General features: G+C 31.3%; 2 protein-coding genes across 3 annotated transcripts; one reads left to right on the plus strand and one right to left on the minus strand.

The window, feature by feature from the left end:
- Positions 1–342: 342 nt before the first annotated feature.
- On the minus strand, positions 343–8,213 carry LOC110271127 (Pectinacetylesterase family protein). The gene is made up of 13 exons (XM_088498482.1): positions 7,588–8,213; positions 7,391–7,473; positions 4,575–4,704; positions 3,273–3,352; positions 2,714–2,800; positions 2,465–2,589; positions 2,305–2,365; positions 1,775–1,831; positions 1,611–1,688; positions 1,407–1,512; positions 1,108–1,256; positions 784–895; positions 343–686 (listed from the first exon to the last, which is right to left on the minus strand). The coding sequence occupies exons 1-13, from the start codon at positions 7,733–7,735 to the stop codon at positions 679–681; spliced, it is 1,224 nt and encodes a 407-aa protein (XP_088354608.1). The 5' UTR covers positions 7,736–8,213; the 3' UTR covers positions 343–678.
- Positions 8,214–18,769: 10,556 nt separating this feature from the next.
- Positions 18,770–21,990, plus strand: SPPL1 (SIGNAL PEPTIDE PEPTIDASE-LIKE 1). Of its 2 annotated transcripts, XM_016320478.3 has the most exons (5): positions 18,814–18,937; positions 19,140–19,184; positions 19,385–20,313; positions 20,937–21,137; positions 21,669–21,990. In XM_016320478.3, the coding sequence occupies exons 3-5, from the start codon at positions 19,516–19,518 to the stop codon at positions 21,783–21,785; spliced, it is 1,116 nt and encodes a 371-aa protein (XP_016175964.1). In that variant the 5' UTR covers positions 18,814–18,937; positions 19,140–19,184; positions 19,385–19,515; the 3' UTR covers positions 21,786–21,990. The 2 variants fall into 2 exon arrangements, with proteins under 2 accessions (XP_016175963.1, XP_016175964.1); XM_016320477.3 differs by lacking the exon at positions 19,140–19,184 and having other exon boundaries at positions 18,770–18,937.
- The last annotated feature ends 89 nt before the right edge of the window (positions 21,991–22,079 follow it).

Consider the following 22,079-nt stretch of genomic DNA (forward strand, 5'->3'; position numbering starts at 1 on the left):
TCCGCGAGATAAAAGGTTAGGGACCTATTGTCCTTTTCTCTAAATTTTGGGTTGCAAAGCAAAGTTAAAATGTCCGGTGTTGGATTTGTGACTCTAATGAATTTCATTTTGCAATCACGTTTTGGGTTTTTATAACTTCATGCATTCAAGTTGGAATTAAGAACCGGTACAGTTGTTATAGCTTTACGTATTAGAGAATAGAGGCTAATGTTATATAATGAATCAACTCAAATCTCAGTTTTAAGTTTTAAAAAAAATACATACATTTAGCTTTTAATGGAATAAGATAAGATTGTCTCTAGCAGAAGATAACATTCAAAAAATCATGAAAAACATAAAGAATTGAAGGAGAAAGGAGGTTTAAGTCATATACCATTAATAAGATATTCCCCAGAAAAGATAAGATACAGAAACCAACCAATTTTGATTAAATAAAAAATATTTTTTGATAAATGCAAATAATTGAGAAACAATCATTCTAATGATATGCTATCATGAATTCTTTATCATCCTTTCGTTGTTCCTATTAAAGAATTTTCTATCTGCCTAGCATCTACTGTGTACTTGTGTATCTTCTGTACTTGAAAAAATGGTCCTTAAACCCTTTCTTAGAGAATAGCTTTACTGTGAGAGGCAGGAAAGCTGGTGTAAGACCTGAAAACTTTTGAATTTAATCTTCTATTGGCCTGCAACATTCCAAATTTTTTATTAGATAAATGGACCTTAAGTCTCCGCAATATCCAAAGCAACTAGTGTACAGAATTTTTAAGGAACAGACATTACCACGAGGATATGGTATAAGATTGTGACAAGTTGTGTCACATGGGTATGGACAGTCTATTTCCTTGCTTCTTGTTCTGCTAAAATACCAATCACCAACTGCTTCTGCAATCGTCTGCAAAATACAGAATTTTAACAGTGTTACTGACTTAGAAAATTCACTAGTTGTGAGTTTAAAGATCACTAGTACTGTTCAGCCTATTTCCTTTGCTTCAAACTCTTGTTTGTCCTATAATACTAAACGCATGTTTGGTTCAATTGATTACCACTAGCCTATTATTGTGTTGAACAATGCAAAGCATAACAAAGTCTCATGGCAATTAATACCTTGTCGTTTATTCTTGGGGAATCATCTTCAAACCACGTATCTTGTGATTCACTTTGGCAGTGAGCAAAACATGAGTTTATGAACATTCCTCCTCTTCCCGAATAGATTGCAAAAGGTCTCAAAGTTGCAAGCATGTCGAGCCTAAAAGCTGAACAAAGTGCACTTAGTATAGTCAGCAAAACCGGTTTTGAACATGTATGAAGTAAAGTTTGTAGTTCTTTGACAAAATAGTGAAAATACTAACACACCGGGGTGATTTCAAAAACTGAATGGTTAATATGACAATTGAAAGAAGAACCTTGCAATATGGCGATTTGGAGTGGTGTGCATGCTGCTGGGTCCAACTTGCACTTGTTCCAGTGTCCATGCATATCAGCAGAAGGTGGCACCAATGTATGATGGAACTGTTGACATGAGAAGTTTTATTCATCCTACATTCTGCCAATGACATTAACTAAGATATGTACAAATATAGTCTACAAAATATGTCCGGAATTCTTACTTGGAATACATCATAGGCGGAATTCAAGATAAAATAAGGAGTTGATATGTATCTCAACACATATTGTGGAAAGAAGCACTGCATGGAAACACTGCAAATTGTCAAAGTCTTGTATAGTTTTCCTGAGCTAATGATGCGAGTTAATGGGAAAAGAATAAACACACCAAGTCTGGAAAGAACAGTGTACTGGTGCAGTTTCTATTCAGGTTCTTCTCTACCCCCTGTTGCACACAACACACTCTATCAGATAAGCTTTGCCTTTAAGGGAGTTGATATTGCCACCCAATTTGGGTGATATTACTTCAATACAAGCATATCTTTTTCAAAATTTAATCATATCAGAAGCATTATCAACATTAAATACCGTGCAAACTTTGATATCAAATGTGGTTCACGTTGTTGCTGAACTGCATGAAAATATGTTTCCAAGTTGTTGCTTTGAAACCATTTAACTAATGCTGATTGCTTTAAGAACGCAATATGTTGATCATATTTATAGTAATTGGTGTAGATATATGCTTTATGCTTCGCTACTAGTACTATCTTTTCAGCTTAGAAGATAAAAATCTGACAGCATTGAATCAAATGTGCATAACCTTGAACCATCTATGTTTTCAGTTCTCTTGTCTAACTGACTGATTTGTGAAATTTTCCAGAACATAAGGAAAAATATGACACGTTTATTGAAGTTTACCTGCAACGTAACAAGACTTTTGACAAAGTATCTCATAGTGTGGTTCAAACTCACATCTCTTCTGCAATAGGAGAAGGGGAAAGGGAAATATTACCATTTGAATTTTGAAGAAATAATTACAGCTCAAGTTGGAATGACTAAAAAGCTAGACAAATCATACCCGTCAAGAAAAAAACCGGCATCGCTCAAACATTTAACACTGGCATTTGTTGGCAAGTATTTGGCAAAGTTGTCACAATGGTGAAAGGTTGCTAAACCTCCAGCAGAACAGCCTGAAAGCAAAGCCTACACAAGAGACATAGTATATACTTGGTTTATTCTGGTTACTTGAAGTGCAAGTCATTTTTCTTCAATATATTTTTGAAAGTAAATAAAAGCATGTGCCATCTCCAATGATGGTGTTGCATACCTTGCGTGCCTTTCCTAGACCTTTTGGTAGCAGATCATGAATGATAGCTTCCCAAATCTTTTGCCCTTTGAAATGAAGCCTTGTTGTCTGATTTTATTCAACCAAATGCCAACAGTTACGTTATTGAGCAAACTTGATCTTATAACGTAAGCAAGAAGACTCATGAAAATTGTTACTGTTAGCACCTTCCTCTTTTTATTTTACTGCAATTTTTGTTTTTCGTTTTCTCAGTTAAGAAATCTGATTTTGTTCTGTTTTAACCAGAAATAGAAATGACTCACTTTCATTCCCTCTCATACCACAAATTAACCATCATATTGACACTACATTAGAGATCATTTTCTTCTCTGGCTTGCTGAGATTCAATCGGAAAGAGACAGAGTATTAAAGGAAAGTTCAAAAGATGCCTATAAATAACGAATTTTCCTAGACAAATATTTAATTGACTATATATGCATATAGTCAAAATTTTGCAATTCATAATATTTGCTCACTGATTATCTTTTTAAAAGAAATTATAAGAAGCCATATTCATGTAAACCTGTGGTGAGACAATTACCCCATTATCAAAGATAGCATCTCCAGTGAATGAAGCTCCATCACAATATCTCAGCTTAACACGGTTCCAATTGTAGAAGTCTGGTACACCAATCCACGACATAATTAATATTAATTAACAAAAAATATGAGAAAATCATATTTTATATTTTATCCACTTAAATAGTTAAGATTAGAAGCATGGCATTTCTAGTGCTACCGACAACTGAGGTGAAGCTAATGACTGAAGAATCGTGAAGAGAAGAAAGTATATAAAACAGTGACTTCATCTTTTACTTCCAAATTAACCACTAACGCCAAGAGTAGATTGTGAATTATCATAATTTCACAGCCATGGACCACGAAGGCCATAGAAGAGTCCAACATTATTAATTGGATATCTTTTTGCAAGAGAAACCGTACCAATACTCATAGAGCCATGGCTTCAAAGTAAAAAATATAGTAAGAAAACAAACAATTCATGGGTGGCAGCTAGTGTTGTAATGTAGAGCAACAAGAGCACGTGAAAGAGAATGGAGGAACATGAACACTGTTGTTGTTTTGTTTGAGCTCAACTGGACTACTTTTGCATTGGGTTGACCTTGTCAGTGAGTCACAGATTATTATACAACACTATCAAAAATTCAAAATACAGCTGTGTGTACTGTATTTGCCAGCAAAAGTATTAGCACTTCTTCTTGTCTGGTTATTAGAATAGTGTTACATGTATTTCCACATGCTTCTAACCCCTTCTTTTTTTTTATCTATTTCCAACTTTTTATTTGAAGTTGGTATGAAAATGATTGAGTAATGTTAAATTGATAATTAAACATTATTTATTTATGATGAACGGTTTTAGTGTTTTACACACATTCTCTCTTGAAGATATGATTAGAAAGTAAGCATATTATTAAAGACAGGGGCATATATAAAAACTTGCAGAGAAGATGATAGCATCTAGTCTTAGGTAACTAGGTCTTAGACACATGGATGCATACAGAAGACTTGAATGTGGAGGACTCAATTGAGGTGCACATGATCTTTTATAACTCATATTTATATATGTGGAAAATAACAGACGATTAACTTCAAAAAAAAATTTGTTGATTAACCAAACTTTTTTTCTTTTTATTCTTTATGTATAACAAAATATATATACATATATTCGTGGAGAAGTTGTTCCTTGAAAAGCTTATTAGCCAAGAAATAGAGATTTGATCAAAGAAGAGGTTAAAATAATCATAATAAATAAGAAGTTATAATGATGATGATGCTTGATTGTAAGAAGTTAAAATAATCATAATAAATAAATAAGTTGATATACCTGGATTTTGGGAGGCATTGCTGCTTAAAATACCAGAGAAGACTTCGAACTTGGTCATGTAACGTGTTGAGCCCCTGCGAGACTCTGCTCTCTCCAAGCATGATGGCAAATCATTGCACCACCCACCTCCCTGCCCCCCGCCATGCACCATATACATAATCATGGTTAATTATAAATGCAGAGCCAAAAAAAAGTTTCTTTCATCAATTGGGATTAAGGATCCACCAACCCAATTACCTAACAGCAGTTCATTTCATTTCATCATCATTATTTTTTTTCTTTTTTCAGATCTATCTACTTTACTTTAGCTTGCACTCAAAGTTTTCTATTATTATGGAACTTTATTCTCCAAGTGCATGACATTTTGTGGGTCTACTAATGATTTCTAGTTTCTACTAGCTTCACCCTATCGAATCACATTCCGAATTCGGCAATTGCAAATTCTCACGCATAGGTGGTAGCTCTTCATTGGCCCTGTATGTTTTCTACATTTAATTTCGCACAAATGAAACTTTTTTATGAGTACATAACCGAGTTTATGTAGAAGTAAACAAAAAAATGTAGGTAAACAAGGTAAGATTCTCCCTACAAAAAAAATTAAAAAGTTGGTACAGCTGGATACATGCATGCTTTGTTCGTAAAGGTGGCTACATCATGTTAATTAACAACTTAACATAGAGTCTTTCTCTTGTTGCCATGCGGTTTGGTTATTCTGTACTTGATAGTTAAACCCGAAAAAAATTAAAGAAAAGTTTAATTGTTCCTATTCATGAATATAACTTTGGTTGGGACTAAATTTTATTTGTCTCTCTACTATTATTATTTAGATTTAGATCAAACCGTTCCATGTGAAGCGTTCGGAGGACAGGAATCAATGAATCATTAATAAAAAAACGTGACACCATGTGAGATTCCGAATGTTGGTATGTAAAAAAAAAAATCAACTTTTTATATTTATCATCTAAAAAAATTATCAAAGTGACAAATTATAACTGAATGTACATACTTTTAAAACAAATAACATTAATGATATAAATATAAATTAATCACTTTATGATTCTTTTCACATGACGGCTACGGTATTTTTGAATCCAAAGTTTATTTATATACGGTAATAATAGAGAGATAATAATATAAATCAAAATTATTTTGTTTAATTTAATATTTATTTTTTCTTACAGAGAAGTGTTAGGAAACAACTAGGGCTGGAAGTGAGCCGAGCTAAATCGAGCTAGACCAAGCTCAAGCTCGGCTTACGAAAATTGAGCTTGGCTCACAGCTCGGCTCATTAACAATCGAGCTTATTTCTTAAGCTCAAATTCGGTTCACCAAAAACTCACGAGCTGGCTTGAGCTCACGAGCTCGCTCAAATAAGAGAAACATAAATACATAATCTATAATTCTATATCAATAAATTATAACTTATATATTTTTAAAAATATTTGAAAAGATCAATTTTATATATTGTTTATCTATCAATAAATTATAATTTTTTTATTTATATCCTATATTAAAATTATATGTAAAAAATAAATATAAATATTAAATATATATAATCCAGCCAGCTCACGAGCTAATGAGCTGAGCTTATCCAAACTTAAATTCGGCTCATTTAATTTATGAGCTCAATTCCAAGCTCAAGCTTGGCTCACCAGCTCACGAGCTTAGCTTATCGAGCTGGCTTGACTCACTTCCAGCCCTAGAGACAGCCATCAATAATATTTTTAATGGTGTGAGATTTCATCCTATGATGTGGGATTACTCGTTCTTCTTTTGCTGGTCATAATTTAATAAAGTTGCTCGCTAGGCTTTTTCTTACATATTTATTATCCGTAAAAGAATCCATGAAATAAGATAATAAAAATCTATGTCCAATTGAAAAGGAGCAGGTCATCATTCATGAGAATTGTTGGGGCGGGTAACTGAAACAAAAGAAGTGCGCGCGCAAAACTCTATATAGACGACAGAAAAATCAGTGTCCTATAGCTTTTTTTGGTCCTTAGTTGTATAGCATTTCGAAACCAACCATCATCGCCCTTGTTTGATTTCCCCAGAAACTAGAAGTAAAAAATCGCCACCCCTTTTTCAAACTCTACCGGTCTACCACAATTATTAAACCCGTAAAACAAAGCAGCCTAGCGTTACTCAAATAAATGCTTCTCCACGTAAAATAACTTTCTATGAATAAATAATTTTTTGTTAGACTAAAAAAGACATAACTTTCATTTTCATTAATTACCTTATTTAAAATACTAAAATGTATTTTTATATGTAATTATTTGGTAGAATCTCATCTTGACTAGAAATATGGAATAATACGTGTTTAAGAGTATTTGAGCAATCTTTTTACATAAATTAATTCGTTGAGTTGATTTGGACCTGATTTAATTCTAAAATTGGTTATAATAATTAGTATTTTTCTAATTTACAAACTAAACGCGATATGTTATTGATGAATAGTGTAGCATCAAAACTAACACAGACGAATTAATCTCATCTAATATCATCAAAAAGCTCTTATGCTTGTAACAAAGCGAGAACTAATTAAAGTTTTTGGTTTAATAAAACAGTAGTGATAAAAACAGCACATTTAATTATTTATAGTCATTTTTTTTTAACAAAAATTTGACTCAAACTCGCAACCTCTTAGATGAGTATGAGGAGACTAAATTATATAGTATAAAATTATATATTTTTTATAAGTAAATATTGACTAAATTTTAATGAAAGTGTTGATTCTTTCAATTTTTTATTAAAAAATGGTAGAAAATAAAGCAAGAGTTTGAAAAGGGGAGAGAGAGTTTGAAAAGGTGCACCTCGAACTGTAGAAGCCAGTTATTGAGTCCAGCTCCAAATCCCCTATGCAAGTGATAAGCCGGTAAACTCCCGTCCAAACAAACTAACGAAAAATAAGTTTTCAACTCTCAACCTCTTAATCAACAACAATACAAAATAAATAAATAAATAAATTACAGAATTTTAGAAGAAAAAAAAAAAGAAGAAAAAAGCTTACGAGCACCGCCGGCACGAGCGTTCTTAACGAGAGTCATGTTCACCAGAAGCCTGTGTTGTTCTTCATTATCTTCGGAGACAACCCGCCATGGAGCTGCTACTGTCACTACACACAACAACACCAAAGCGACGAAGAAGAAGATGTTCATCTCTCTCGCCGCTTGTGTATGTATGTTTATCTGGAAGCGGAAAAAGTGAAATGCACGTAATTGAGATTTCGATGGAGGTCAAGTAAAGTTAAAACGTGAATATAGTGGCGTAATTGACAGGAGTAATAATGGATGCTACTTAGTTTAAAAAGCAACGTGGAAAAAGGTGTGAAGCGAGAAAGAAAGGGAATGGTGAAAGGAATGAAAAGAGAGAGTTTTGCAGAAAAGAAAGGAGTGAGGGAGATAAGCAAAGCAGGGGAACGTGATCGAAATTAAGGTGCGCGCTGTCCTATTAACACTCCAATAATGCGTGCATTCTCAACACACCTTTACCCAATTCCTTATTATCTTTCATTTTTACTAATTATTTAAGATAAATTAAATTAGTGATTAATGATAGTTAATAGTTTAGATTACCGGTCAAATAAAGAATTAGTTTTTTTTTTTCAAATTATTACCAATAATGTTATGATGGAATATATTCCTATTTAGATACAAAGAACAATATATAGTATGATCTAAATAATTTAATGCAATATTAGCAGCAAGGTAGATAGACATATACCAAACGTCCGCTAAGAAATTAGAAATACAGAATTAGTGTGTATGGTGGACCCACTGCATAAACAGAATTTGGACCAATATAGTTGTTGCCGTGGGGTTTTGTTTTTGCCCTTTTGGTAAGAAAGAATCTTCAGAAAATTGTTAGCGACTGACTTAACATTTCCATAAATAAACTTTTTCTTAACGGCGCACACTCAATACATGGCACAGACATGCCTCTTCCAATTTCACATTAAAGACCATCAAGCCATCGCCACTACATTTTTTATTTTTATCTTATGTAGTATTAATTCTTTCATTGTATACCTAAATTTAAGGATACATAGTTCGATTGCATTCTAAAACTGGCCAAATAATTCGCCGTCCTATTCTAAACTAATCGACTTTTTTTATAAATAATTTTACAGTATCAGAACTTATTTTGTTTCTAATATATATGTGATATAGAAACTAAATATTTATCTTTTCACTTTGACGACATTTATATTTTAATTTAGATCCATCTTCAATTCCTCATATATACTATCCGAATTTATCATTATCTATAAAATACAGACACTTCAATGATTTATAATATTACGTATTTGATATATATTTTTAATATATATTTTTTAAATAAATTTAAAAATAATATATATTATTAATTAATAAAACAAAAAATATTTTAATTACTTTATATGATAAAAAATATTATTATAATTTATCTAAAAAATATTTTATATTTTACATGTATACTGTATGTACATCTGTATTTTAGAAGAAGGAAAAGTATAGGGAGTCAAGTGTCTACCAGCCAAGAATTGAACAACTCAATTAATAATGATTAATTTTAAATTATTTTTTCAAATTCAAAATTTGATTAATTAACATTAATGGCATTTTTTAATCAAAACTTACCCTAATTTATTTTCACTTCCACTCACCATTCACCGTACAAAACCACAAATCATAATCCCTCTTCCCAATGCCCCCACGCTGCTACGGTTTTGTTCTCGCGCCGCAGCACCGTCCTCGCGCGCCATCGCCGGTCGTCCTTGCATCCTTCTCCGCCACCTCATCAGCCGTTCGCGCAGGAAAGACCGCCACCATCGCACTTCTACTTCACCCTCCTCGTGCCCCATCGCGACTCTCCATCGCTCGCCCGACGCACCCTTGCCGCTCGTGACTCCCCATCGCTCGCCACTCGCACCCCACGACTCTCCATCCATCGCGACGCAGCCACCACCAGGTCCCCATTCGCGATGCGCGATCAACTACTCCGATCCATGGCGACTCCTCCACTCATCGCAATATGCCACCGCGAGTCCCCCCACTGTCCACGCAACGCCGTCTAAGACGTCGTCGCCGGCCACCCTGCGGCTCTTCTTCTCCTCCTCCTATTTAGTTTTGAATGATTTTTTAACTAGTTTTTTATGTTTCTTTTTTCTACATTTCGGATGATTCTTTTTATTAGTTTTGGATTATTCTTTTTCCTATATTTTGTATGTTTTTTCTTAGGATTTAGATGATTCTTTTTCCTATGTTTTGTATATTTTTTTCTTAAAATTTGAATGATTCTTTATCTTATGTTTTGGTGCTTTTTATTTTTTTGGAGTTTCAAAATTTTTTTGGAAAGAGAAATTAATATTTACGTAATAAATGGTAAAAGGTGAATTAGAATAAGAAGAGGCAATTAATAATCATTAATTTTGTATCTTTAACAAAATTTAAATAATCACTAATTAATGACAGTTAATATTATTAATTAATATAGAATATAATTCAAAAATATTTGTTGGCTTACTGTTGGCTGGACCCCTTCTTAATTTCCTAACATTATTGTTATAAGAATTATAAATTTGTATGTATACATGTCCTTTGTCTATGTTAGTGTTTGTATATCATATATCTCTATTAGTTAGCCACTTAGTGGTTTTATAAGAATTTACTAAAAGAGTAACGAGATATACTATTTATATTGTTTGTCTTTTATCGAGTGAAATCCCACCCGGACCCTAACATATTTACAAAAAAAAAAAAATTGCCCCCTAATGAAAGCATAATCTCATCGTAATCCCTAACGATTAATTCTGTGAGACATTCTGTTTTCTCCATTAATGTCTCCATCTAGAGTTAACGGATCTTGCCTATGTAGGCCGGTAAGTCAATAATTTAATGGACAAATGGTCCCCTCTTCGTTTTTTTCCCTCCTGTCCTCTATGCGAACTAGAATACCACCAAGCCAACTCTCCTCTCTCCTTCTCCTCAACTTTATTTTTCAGCCACCATCGTCACCAACATCCACTACCATACTCTGTTATCGCTATACCAATTCACTATCACCTTCTTTGCACTAATCTATTGCCACCTCCTTTCAATTGAGTAGTTTTATCTGTTTAAATACTTGAATTTGGTTTGAGATATAGTCTTACGAATTGTCTTTTTTTAAATTTTGATGATTGAGTATAGATATTATTTAAAGTATCGATTTTTATGTGAAAAAGTGATTTGGTGATTACAGGGTGCGTCGGTATTTTAATTTGTTCAATGTAAGGTTCTCTATTTGAGATGCAGATTTAGAATTTAGTGTGAAATCAAATAAAGACGGCCAAATTAGTGAGAGAGGGATTGTGAGGATAAAGAGAAGAAAAATTGAGAGAAAGTAGTCGTGGCTGCACGGGATTGCCGATGGTGAACAGAAAAGTAGGGGAAGCTAAGAGATATGACTTTCGATAAAAAAGAAGAAGAAGAATGACAGTGAAGTGGTACAACGAAAACATAAAATGGTGGTGGATGTTGGTGATAATAGTGGCCAAAAATAATGGAGAAGAGAAAGAAAAAATACAGAGAACGAAATTGATGGAGATTTTGACGAAAAAGACAAAATGTCTTACAAAAATTATGGATAAAGATCGCAATGGAATTATACTTTCGTTAATTAAGGGGCGAAAAACAATTTCATGAAAATATTAGAGGGTGCCACGAGATTTTACTATTCTTTATTTTTCTGTTTTTCATTTAATAATTAAATTAATGACATTTTCTGTTGAAATGAAGTAATGAACTAAGTATATTTACTTGTGTGATATACATTTATATTTGAAATACAATTCTAAAATAAGTTATTCACGAATATTTTTATTTTATATAAAATAATTTCATATATTTTTTTTGTTATTTATACTAATACCAAACAATCTATAAAATAAAAAATTCATAAAGTACTTATATTTAATAAAGAAAAAATATCGTATGCAATAAATAAATAACTCAATATCTATAAAAAAAATAAACTAAAAATTTTAAAGTGAATTTTATATGTATTCACTAAATGTTGTTAAATTAATAATAATAATAATAAAATATAGATTTGAGTAGTATATTATTAAAAACTATTAATAAATAAATCTCTAATTATTTAAATAAATTTAATAGACAAAAATAAAAATATATTATATTTAAATTATTGTATAAAAAAGAATCAATAATTATTTAGGAGATATATATATAATATTCATAGATATATAAAAAATAACTAAGGTAACTATTTAATGCATAACATTTTTTAAAAATATTTAAAAGAACATAAAATAAAATATTAAAATTATTGATTCACACAACAAATATAAGAAAGAATCATGATAATTACTAAAAGGATATTAAATAAAATATTATAATTATTAATAAATCTCAGCATAATTAATTTTTAAATATTAATTTGCATATGATTGATTATATAGAGAAACATTATAAGGTAAGTAGAATTTTATTATTTTTTGTCACAGTTAGCTGGTAATATTTAAAAATATAGGCTAAATAAATATATGTTGTTGGATTACAAAATTAAAAAAAATTGGATTAATAACTAAAAGTGTTAGTCAAAAATAATAAATTCTACTGTGGCTTGAGCTTTTCTTGATTACATAATGAGACACATAAATATGTTTGCATTGGTGTTAAAATATAATTCATTGTAGAATTAGAATTGTTTAATTAATGATATTGATGATTAATTTATTAAAATATAAGAAAGAATTATGATAATAATTACTAAAAAGATATGAAATAAAATAATAAAATAATTAAAAAAATCAACATAAATAATTATTAAACGTTAATTTATATATAATTAATTATATAATAGTTTTTTAAAAAAATATTTAAAAAGAAAATATATACAAACTAGTATTAATACGTACCACGTCAGTATATTTAATAATAAAATGCAATCCATTATAATATATATAATACTAATTAATTATTGATGATTGACTGATTAATATATAAGAAAGAATTATAATAATAATTATTAAAAAATTATAAAATAAAATATTATAATTATTAATAAATTTTAATAATTATTAAATATTAATTTGTATATGATTGATTACATAATTTTTTTAAAAGCTAATTGAAAAAAAAAATCTATGTTATTGTCAATAGAATGATTATGATGAGGTGGTGGTTAGAAGAATGAATTTGTCAAGGATTCAAGTTTTGGAAATGAGAAGTCGCGTAAGTTGAAAAAAAAAAGAATAAATAAGTGGGGGATTATCTTCTGGTGGTTAAGCACTTTCTCTAAAAGTGGACTTATTGGCTGCTCTCATAGGGATAGAAAATGAAGAAAAAGAAAAGAGGCGTGGACTTTGGAGTCTAAGAATGTAATCATGGTAAATGGTAGGTCCATTTTGTTGGCCAACTTGTTCGTAATTGCCTCGCTTATTTTAGAGATAAGTAAGGAGCTGCAAGATTTTATTTTATTTGTTTTTTGGATTTTATATTAGATATCAATCATGTAAATATAAGTGTAATCCACTGAGTATCAAATATATTATATATATATATATATAAATAAACAGACAAACATGTACAAAATAAAAGAAGTTATTACTGATTGGTGCAATGCATGCAAAGTGTGAGATATATAAGTTTGGTGTGTCGACAGTTACAATTGAGGTGGATGTATATATGTAGCATTATTTATTGAGTTACCATATGATAATATGGGGTTTAATTACTCTACTGATTCTTATAGTTTCACACAATTTTTAATTAGGTCTTTATACTTTTTTTTTTAATTGAGTCTTTGCACCAAATTCTTTTTTTAATTAGGTCCCTATACTTTTTTTTCTTTTTATTTAGGTTCATGTACCAATTCATTTTTTTTTAGTTGAGTTCCTATAAAATTAAGCCAATTATTATTAAGAGAGACTTAATTGAAAAAAAATTGGTGCAGGGACCCAATTAAAAAGAAAAAAAAAAGTATAAAGACCTAATTGAAAATTTCACGAAACTATAGAAACCAACAGAATAATTAAACCTAATATGGGTTATCCGGCCGGTTTTAATTTGAATGCTATTTTAGCCATTTTAGAGGGTAGTACAGTAGATAACTTACTACTGTCCTCGTCAATTCAATATCCCTATCAAATTTCTATAACAAGCAGGGATCTAATAATCAATTTTCAAATTAAATAGTACATTTTTGTAATAATTTGTATGACAAACACTATCAATAATTGGAGTTTGTTGGCTAAGTTGCAGAAACTAATTTGAGTTAGTTGCAGAAACTAATTTGAGTTAGTCAAGTGAACCGCAACTTAGTCATCCACTTAAATAAATGTTGGAGTTTGAATCTCATCTTATATATGCAATAATTTATTAGTCAACGACAGACTTTTAAATAAAATTCAGATTCGTGACAAATCAGTCTCGTTGGCCTGCTGAGTTGAGAAATATCGTGAAAAAAAAAATCTATGTTGAGCAGACCGTACCATCAAACACTATTTATTGCACCACACTCATGAAAGTGATCTTTAGTTGCATTAAGTGAATGTTCCTGTTTCTCTACTTAAAGCTTTTGCTTGGTTCAGAAGAGATTCGAACTTGTTACCATACAAAATAGAATTTTATGATGAAAACAAATTAAAGATCCACATATAGAAGCTAGCTAGCTAGCATAACATAAATTAAAATCATATTACCTTATTTGCAACGAGACAAAATTATATATATGATGTAATGAGCTTTAAAATGGTGCCATCCTGCCATCACTTAATTAATAATATTTAATTCTGGTTAAGAAAATGGAAACACAACTTAAATAATTCACTTATTAATTATAATATATTTGACAAAATGAAATTCAAACAAATATGGTTTATTTATAATCAAACTAACGAAATAAAATTTTATTGAACTGCAACATATAATTTACAAATTAAATTAAACTATATAAACCAATATTATTTCATCAAACAGCTAGTTATATATATGTGTGAGAGTGAGAGAAAAGAGAAAGGGTTGAGAGCCAAATGCAATAGCAACGCAAATGGATCTCTAATAATAACTAATTGATAAGAACAAATATGAAGAATTGCAAGTTGATTGGAAAGGCCAAATCTTAAGTCAAACAATTTGAGAGCATCAACTAATTAAGTTAGCAGAAAGTGATAGTTGTTGTGGAAAGGAAAACATGTGGCAAGTGTAGCTACAGATTATTGGTTGATAACTTGATATACATGGACTATATCTACGTTAATTGGCCAATTTCATTTGAACACGCTAACTAGCTACATGATTAAAGACATAGCATGAATATAGATGTAATTTACAACAATAATATCCACCAGCTAAATGCTGCATGGTGTATTTTGGAGTGGAAAAACTGTTCGGTATATACTTTAATTGAGTTAAGTTAATTCTCAGTGAAATGTTATAGTTAGGGCTGCACATGGATCGAATAATATCTGCATATTTGTGGTAATTATTCGCATTCAATTCGAATTTTACGGATATTATCCGATCCGCAGAACTATCGGATTGGATCGGATCCGATTCGCACTATGGTAAGATCGGATTGCAGATTTGTTAATGATATCTGCAGATCAAATTTGCAGATCCGCATATCCCCACATCTATCTCATATAAATAGTATAGTTTAATTAAGAAAGTAAATCCTAATGTGATATAAATTTTAGTGTGTTGTTTTATGAATTTTATGATATCTTGTTTTTAATTTTTTATATTGTACTTTAATTTATAATAATTAAACTTAAATCTTGTGTTTTTATTTTTCTTTTGTTATTTAAGAGAATTTTTATTGATAATATTTTATGAATAAATAAACTTAAACGGGTGAAAAAATAGTTTTTTTAAAGCCAAAAAGGCCTTAAAACAATTTTTTTGAATTATGCAAATATCTCCGATATCCGATCCGATCTGATCCAACTTAAAAAAATGTGGATATCGTATCCGATCTTATCCGATGAGTGCAGTACGAATCGAATAGAATTATAAGTTATATCTGATCCGATCCGATCCGTGTGTAACCCTAGTTATAGTTTGGGTTATAAAAGATAGTTATGTACAAAAATTAAAATAACACACTATAAGTCAACGAAGATTGATCGGCATTATTGTAAGAGGAATGTATTCGTTTTGCGGCCTCATTTTATAATTCATACATTGAAATTAAAGTATAATATAGACACTTTTTTTTTCCTTTTGCTATTGGTGGGTAGGACCAATATTTTATTATGTGAAAAGATATATATAGGATAACTGGATAAGCATTTATTCGAAGAAGCTAAGGCATGCAATTTGGTAGAGTATCAAATCTAAATGGATAACATCCAAAAGGCCAAAACAATATAAATGGGACAATATAGGGAAAAACTTTGGTAGATGGAACCGAAAGTATTTTAGTTATCTAACAAGATGACAAAGTATTCCATGACCTTGTTTTCAGGCCAATGTGTATATTCATTAAACGTATTTTTGGCATATAAATAACATCATCATCATCGATTAATATTTACGCTTTGTATTTCTAAAGATATTGACTTTTACCTGTATTATCTATAAAGTATCACTTTTATCTGCATAGTATAACTTGTTAAATGATATATATAAATAGGATAAAGTATATTTTTGTTCCTGAAATTTGGTAAAAATTTTAAAAGTATTTTTAAGTTTTATTTTGTCCCAAAGTTTTTGATTTGTATTAAATATATCCTCGACGGTTAAATTTTTAAAAAATTTAAGTCCAATCTAACAATAATGCATGAAATTATGCTTGATTTATTTGTGTTGAGAGTTGTTCGTATGAAATTATTGTTGAATTGGTCTTAAATTTTTTGAAAAATTGGCCGTAAGAAGTATATTTGTTACAAATCGAAAATTTCTGAGACAAAATTAAAACAAAATAAAACTTAGGGGTATTTTTAAAACTTTTGTCAAACTTTAAGGACAAAAAATATACTTTACCCTATATAAATACCCTCATCTTATATGTATGTAATAAGAAAGATAAATTAAGACAAGACATTATTAATAAACATAAATTTATCTCCTTTATCTATCTTCTAATACTTATTTAAGCAGACTAGTGAGCTTACTATTAGACCAAACCAAATTAGATGAGACATAAATTTATTTGAAAATAAATACAAGACTTAGCTTATTTATTTATTTATTTATTTTGGACGGGGACTTAGCTTATTTATCATTTCTTTATCCTCAATTTTTTTTTTTGGACATGATCATTTCTCTTATTTGGATCTGAAGGTGGTTTTCCTTTTAATCCAAAGACGATTACAGGAAATGGGCCAATCTGTATTTGTCAAACAGCCAAACTTTTTCTTTGTTTTGAACAGGTTGAGACTATTCAGCAAAAACAAATCTTAAATAGTCTCAAGTCCAAAAAGAAAATGTTAGTCCAACACCAAAAAAAAAAAAAAAATACTAAGTTCTGACTAATAGTTAATAATTAATTCACTTAATTGGCCTGGGTTCAATTCAACAATCAACATATTTGTATTTTGTACTACCTTTTTCTTGGACGAAAATAAATTGCTAATACTAAGGTGGGTGACAAAGTACTCAAAATAGAGACCAGAGACTAGAGAGTAGAGAGTGCATCATTTTTTTATAAATAGATTTGAGTTTTTTTTTTTACTTTATTTTTTTGTTAAATAATTAAAATTAACATATTATTCTTTTAAATTATTATTCATAATAATAATATAAAAAATTTAAAATTTGTGTAATTGAGAAAAAATACAATACTGTTTTACCAATGATAATCCAAAAATCAAATAACCACCTAAAAATAAAAGTATCTTAGCATGAATAATGACAAAAGTATGCTCAGCCTTAGTTATATAACAGTATGAACATGAATGTGAACAAAAATAAATAAATAAATAAATAAAAGAATGAGACACAGTAAAAACTAAAACAAAAAAGCTCTTATGGTATTTGAAAAGTTAAATATCTTCTGGTTATCTTCTGCACCTAATAGTTAACTGAATTATTAACTAATGTAAAGAATAAAATGAATATAATAACTTAGTAATAACTCATTAGGCTTTATAGTCATATTCTTGTCTTTAAACTTTTATTAAGCTCATTAATAGTAAATATAAGATTAATTTTATATAAAATTTTAGACATTCAATTACTAACTCTAATTAATTTCATATTAAAGAAAATATTTGATGTATATATTTATAACTTTTAAAATCTTAAAACCTCCTTCTCCTCATTTTTCGCGTTCCTTCTTCTTCACGTGTTTTCTCCTTATCATCATTCTTTTGTTGTTATTGCTGCTGTATTTTTTTGTCTTTTTCTCATTCTCTATCTGGTGAAGAAGCAGTAGAAGGTGAGGAATAAGAGTTTTGAATAGTGCAGAATGAACCGAACACAGTACTCAAGGTGAACCGAACACAATACAATTGTATAGTACTGAGTGAACGAAACATAATCCATTATATAAAATCAAATTCAAACAGCTTTCTGCAGAATGAACCGAACACAGTACTCATGGTGAAACAATTGTATAGTACTGAGTGAACGAAACATAATCCATCATATAAAATCAAATTCAAATAATTCTGCCTACAATTTACATATTATCAATTCAATTCAATTCAATTCAGTACACCTTCGTCCATTTAATTCAATTTAAATTAGCAATTGCATTCCATTCAATTCGATTCAAAATTGAATAATCTAAACTTTGTCAGTTTCAGAAGAATAATCCAAATCGCTATCCTGATTTGAAGTTGAGTCATTTATTGTTTCAATTTAGAAGTGCAGATCGAAGAAGAAAACAAAGAAGAATAAGAAGAAGATAAATGCAACTAAATCGAAATAAAAAAACGAGAAGATGAACACGATCAGAGGAGAACGACGAAGGCAATGCAGATCAATAAGAAAGAACGTGAGCAGAAAGTTTACGTTGACCAAAACTTTAAGTTGCAACACGTTATATGTAGCGCGTGTATGACAAACGAGTGAGGGGTGGAGGATGCGCGTGTGGAAGAAATTACTTAGTTAACAACCATGTAAAAAATACATGGATGCAAAACTTTTCCGTAATTAAATAATGATATACTCCTCTTTTATTGATTAGTATCTAGTAGTGGTAATTAATATTGAATTAAAATAAAACCCATAAGAAGGAAAAGGGACAATTTTGGAAAATATGTAAACTTTTGGGGCCAAATTGAAAATTCAGATGGATTCAGTGCACTTAGCTTAGCTTCGGTTTTGTGTTACAAAAATTGCAGGGTCCCGAGAAAAGGGTGGGTGCTGGGTTCCTTGAGCACTGAACAAAGCAAAAAGGGGTCTCTCAAGCTCCGCCATAAGTCCAAGGTAAGTCCTTTCACAACCCTTCATCGCCGATTCCCATTAACCCTAACTCTTCTGGATCGCAGTTTCGCTTTGTTTACTTTTGTAAGTATTGATCGAAATTCGGAAACGTTATACTCTCCGATTTTAAAATTTCATCTTTCGCCTTGTTGGTTACTGGGTGGGTGTCATTAACCTAATATGCGTTGTTTCTTGCGTTAATCAGTGAAATCTCTAGATTGAAGGTGCGGGGGAAAATCAGAGCTTGAGGGTAATGAAACAATAATGCGACCATGTTCAATAAGATTTTTTGGAAAAAGAATATTGTAGCAGGATTTAAGAGAGAATTACAGATTTTTAAAGGGGTTAATTATTGTTTGACTTTCTTTTTTGTTTTCTTTAAAAGAGAGAAATAAAAATGAACATGCTTAGATGTTAGATGTGCTTACATTCTTCTTTTGATGTATGCAGGTTGCTCTGTGTAGGATTTCATTTTTTGAACGACGAAAAAAATATGCAACTTTGGTTGCAGAGGCTTTAGGTGTTAGGTTCATTCTCTATGCATAAAAAGTTTAGTTTAAGATTGCTGTACTTCTTCTAAGATGGAGTCCCTTTGGAAACTCGTGTATCTGCTGGAGCCCGCACCTGTCACCCTCATAACTACAGCTGTAGCTGTGACATTTGCATCTGCTTTTCGAGCTCTAAATTACGGGAAAGAAATGGAGCGAAATCGCGACTTATCGGAAGCATCTATTACACTGGATAGGTCACAAGCATTGATGATACCAGTGATGAGCTCTTTCAGCTTGCTTTTGATGTTCTACTTGTTCTCGTCTGTGTCACAGCTTCTCACAGCGTTCACTGCAGTTGCTTCTGCATCATCCCTTTACTTCTGCTTGTCTCCTTATGTTGCCTATTTGAAGTCACAGTTTGGTTTAGCTGATCCTTTTGTGTCACGCTGTTGCTCAAAATCTTTTACACGAATCCAAGGGCTGCTATTGATATCATGCTCTGTCGTGGTGGCTGCTTGGCTTGTCTCTGGTCATTGGATACTGAATAATTTACTAGGCATATCGATATGCATTGCTTTTGTAAGCCATGTGCGCCTCCCAAACATCAAGATTTGTGCAATGCTCCTTCTTTGTCTATTTGTCTATGACATTTTCTGGGTTTTCTTCTCTGAAAGATTTTTTGGGGCAAATGTCATGGTATCAGTCGCGACACAGCAAGCATCAAATCCTGTGCACACGGTTGCTAATAGTTTGAGTCTTCCTGGGTTGCAACTGATAACAAAGAAATTGGAGTTGCCCGTAAAGATTGTATTTCCCAGAAATTTGTTGGGTGGTGTTGTTCCTGGAGAGAGTGCAACAGATTTTATGATGCTTGGTTTAGGAGACATGGTATGACATTTGTACTCCCTGAGATGCATACTGAATATCCTTATTCCTTAACTGTTTCAAGATTTAGGTTTGGTTAATGTCACAAGCAAGTAGTTTTGTTGCATTGGATTCATTGTGAATAGAAATATAGAATCATTAGAAGAATTGAAGGCTGCATGTTGCATTGGTTTGCCATTTATTATGATTGTTTAATACCTTTGCAGGGAAATCTTCTACCATATTTCTGCAGGAGCAGTGAAAATTAAAAGAGAGGATTGTTGTCCACTCAATTTAGGTTTTACTGTAACCCTTCCCCTCCCGCCCCATTTCTCTGATCTTTCCTACTTCAATTCTATATTGGATCTGAATCTTGAAATCTTCCTTGTGCTGCAAGGTGCTTTGATTTGCTTATGCTTGTTATTTGTTGTTGCATTTGACATGTTATAATCAAACTTTTATCTGTGCCTCCTTGCACCATTTCACCATGTGTACATGCACCGTATCGATTACAACGATTAACTGAAAATATCATAGCAGTTGGTAGTCAACATAAGCTAGTCATGATTCCAATGAACTTCTACAATCCTGTTTCTTAAGAACCACTGTGCTTGGTGTTTTATATTTCTCCGCTCTTCTTTTTGTAGGCTATCCCTGGAATGCTCCTGGCTTTAGTTCTCTGCTTTGATTATCGAAAGAGCCGGGATACAGTAAATCTCTTTGAGTTACATTCTTCGAAAGGGCACAAATATATTTGGTATGCATTGCCTGGTTATGCAATTGGTCTGGTGACTGCTTTGGCAGCTGGTGTCTTGACCCACTCTCCTCAACCTGCACTTTTATATCTGGTACTTCTATGTTCAATCCCTTTTCATCGAACCAGTTTTATTGCCTTGTTTACTTTTTCTTTGCAACATTTATTAATCATATATTTCATTACTTTTTTTCTTAATACAAGAAGAAAGCATTTTTTCTCCCACTAGATGGGAAACATTTGTTCTTAATTGAAGTTTTTATTTTCATATATAACAGATAAATGAATTAGTCAGATAAAATTTTAGCTTGTTTCCCTTTTGCCTATAACATTTGTTGTATGTGTACTCAAATTGATTGTAATTGACTGACTCTAGCATATGAAGTTTATTGGCTAAATGTGTTAAAGCTTTAAAGTTCTGTGAGGAGTGGAGATTCATTCATTTGTCCAAAGTGATTGGCCTTATTTGATTGATTGTTGGAACTGGTTCATTAGCATTCCCTCCAGATCCCTTTAATTCATCAACTGATCAACATATGTAGCTAGAATGATGATGATGGTATGACTCAACATTGTTAACTGGCTGTTCTGTCTGAAACAATGCACATTTGATTGGTTTATGTAGGTGCCTTCTACCCTGGGACCCGTAATCGCCATCTCTTGGATTAAAAAGGAGCTACTTGAGTTGTGGGAAGGAAACATGCCAAATTTCAACGATAAGGATCGCGAAATAGAAGTTTAGTCCATTATTGTAGTTTCCATGCACACCTAACCGGTGCTTTTATAGGCTTATAGCGAAGCTGAAAAAAAAAAGGTTGTAAATTCACTGAGGATGTTTCATCTCGAGACTCATCAAGAAAAGTTACACTAAATGTTGATGATGATGTTATGTCTTGGATCTCTCTTATTTATTCGCTATACATGAATTGAGAAGAAATTTACATGAAGTGCAGACGAGTGCGTTGATTATGCGTTTCTTGTGATTTTGGATTTGGCACATTGATATTTATACACACACGCATCATATCATACAAAA

The sequence above is a fragment of the Arachis ipaensis genome, chromosome B9, assembly GCF_059453495.1.
Source record: "Arachis ipaensis isolate K30076 ecotype BB chromosome B9, ASM5945349v1, whole genome shotgun sequence".
Classification (NCBI taxonomy): domain Eukaryota; kingdom Viridiplantae; phylum Streptophyta; class Magnoliopsida; order Fabales; family Fabaceae; genus Arachis; species Arachis ipaensis.

Excerpts from the sequence above, each read along its gene's own strand:
- LOC110271127 (XM_088498482.1), bottom strand. The coding sequence starts at position 7,735 with ATGAACATCTTCTTCTTCGTCGCTTTGGTGTTGTTGTGTGTAGTGACA. Across the intron at positions 4,705-7,390 it reads ACTGGCTTCTACAGTTCGAG|GGAGGTGGGTGGTGCAATGA; the intron begins GTGCACCTTTTC and ends GGCGGGGGGCAG. Across the intron at positions 2,366-2,464 it reads GCCGGTTTTTTTCTTGACGG|AAGAGATGTGAGTTTGAACC; the intron begins GTATGATTTGTC and ends CTCCTATTGCAG.
- SPPL1 (XM_016320477.3), top strand. The coding sequence starts at position 19,516 with ATGGAGTCCCTTTGGAAACTCGTGTATCTGCTGGAGCCCGCACCTGTC. Across the intron at positions 20,314-20,936 it reads TGCTTGGTTTAGGAGACATG|GCTATCCCTGGAATGCTCCT; the intron begins GTATGACATTTG and ends TTCTTTTTGTAG. Across the intron at positions 21,138-21,668 it reads AACCTGCACTTTTATATCTG|GTGCCTTCTACCCTGGGACC; the intron begins GTACTTCTATGT and ends TGGTTTATGTAG.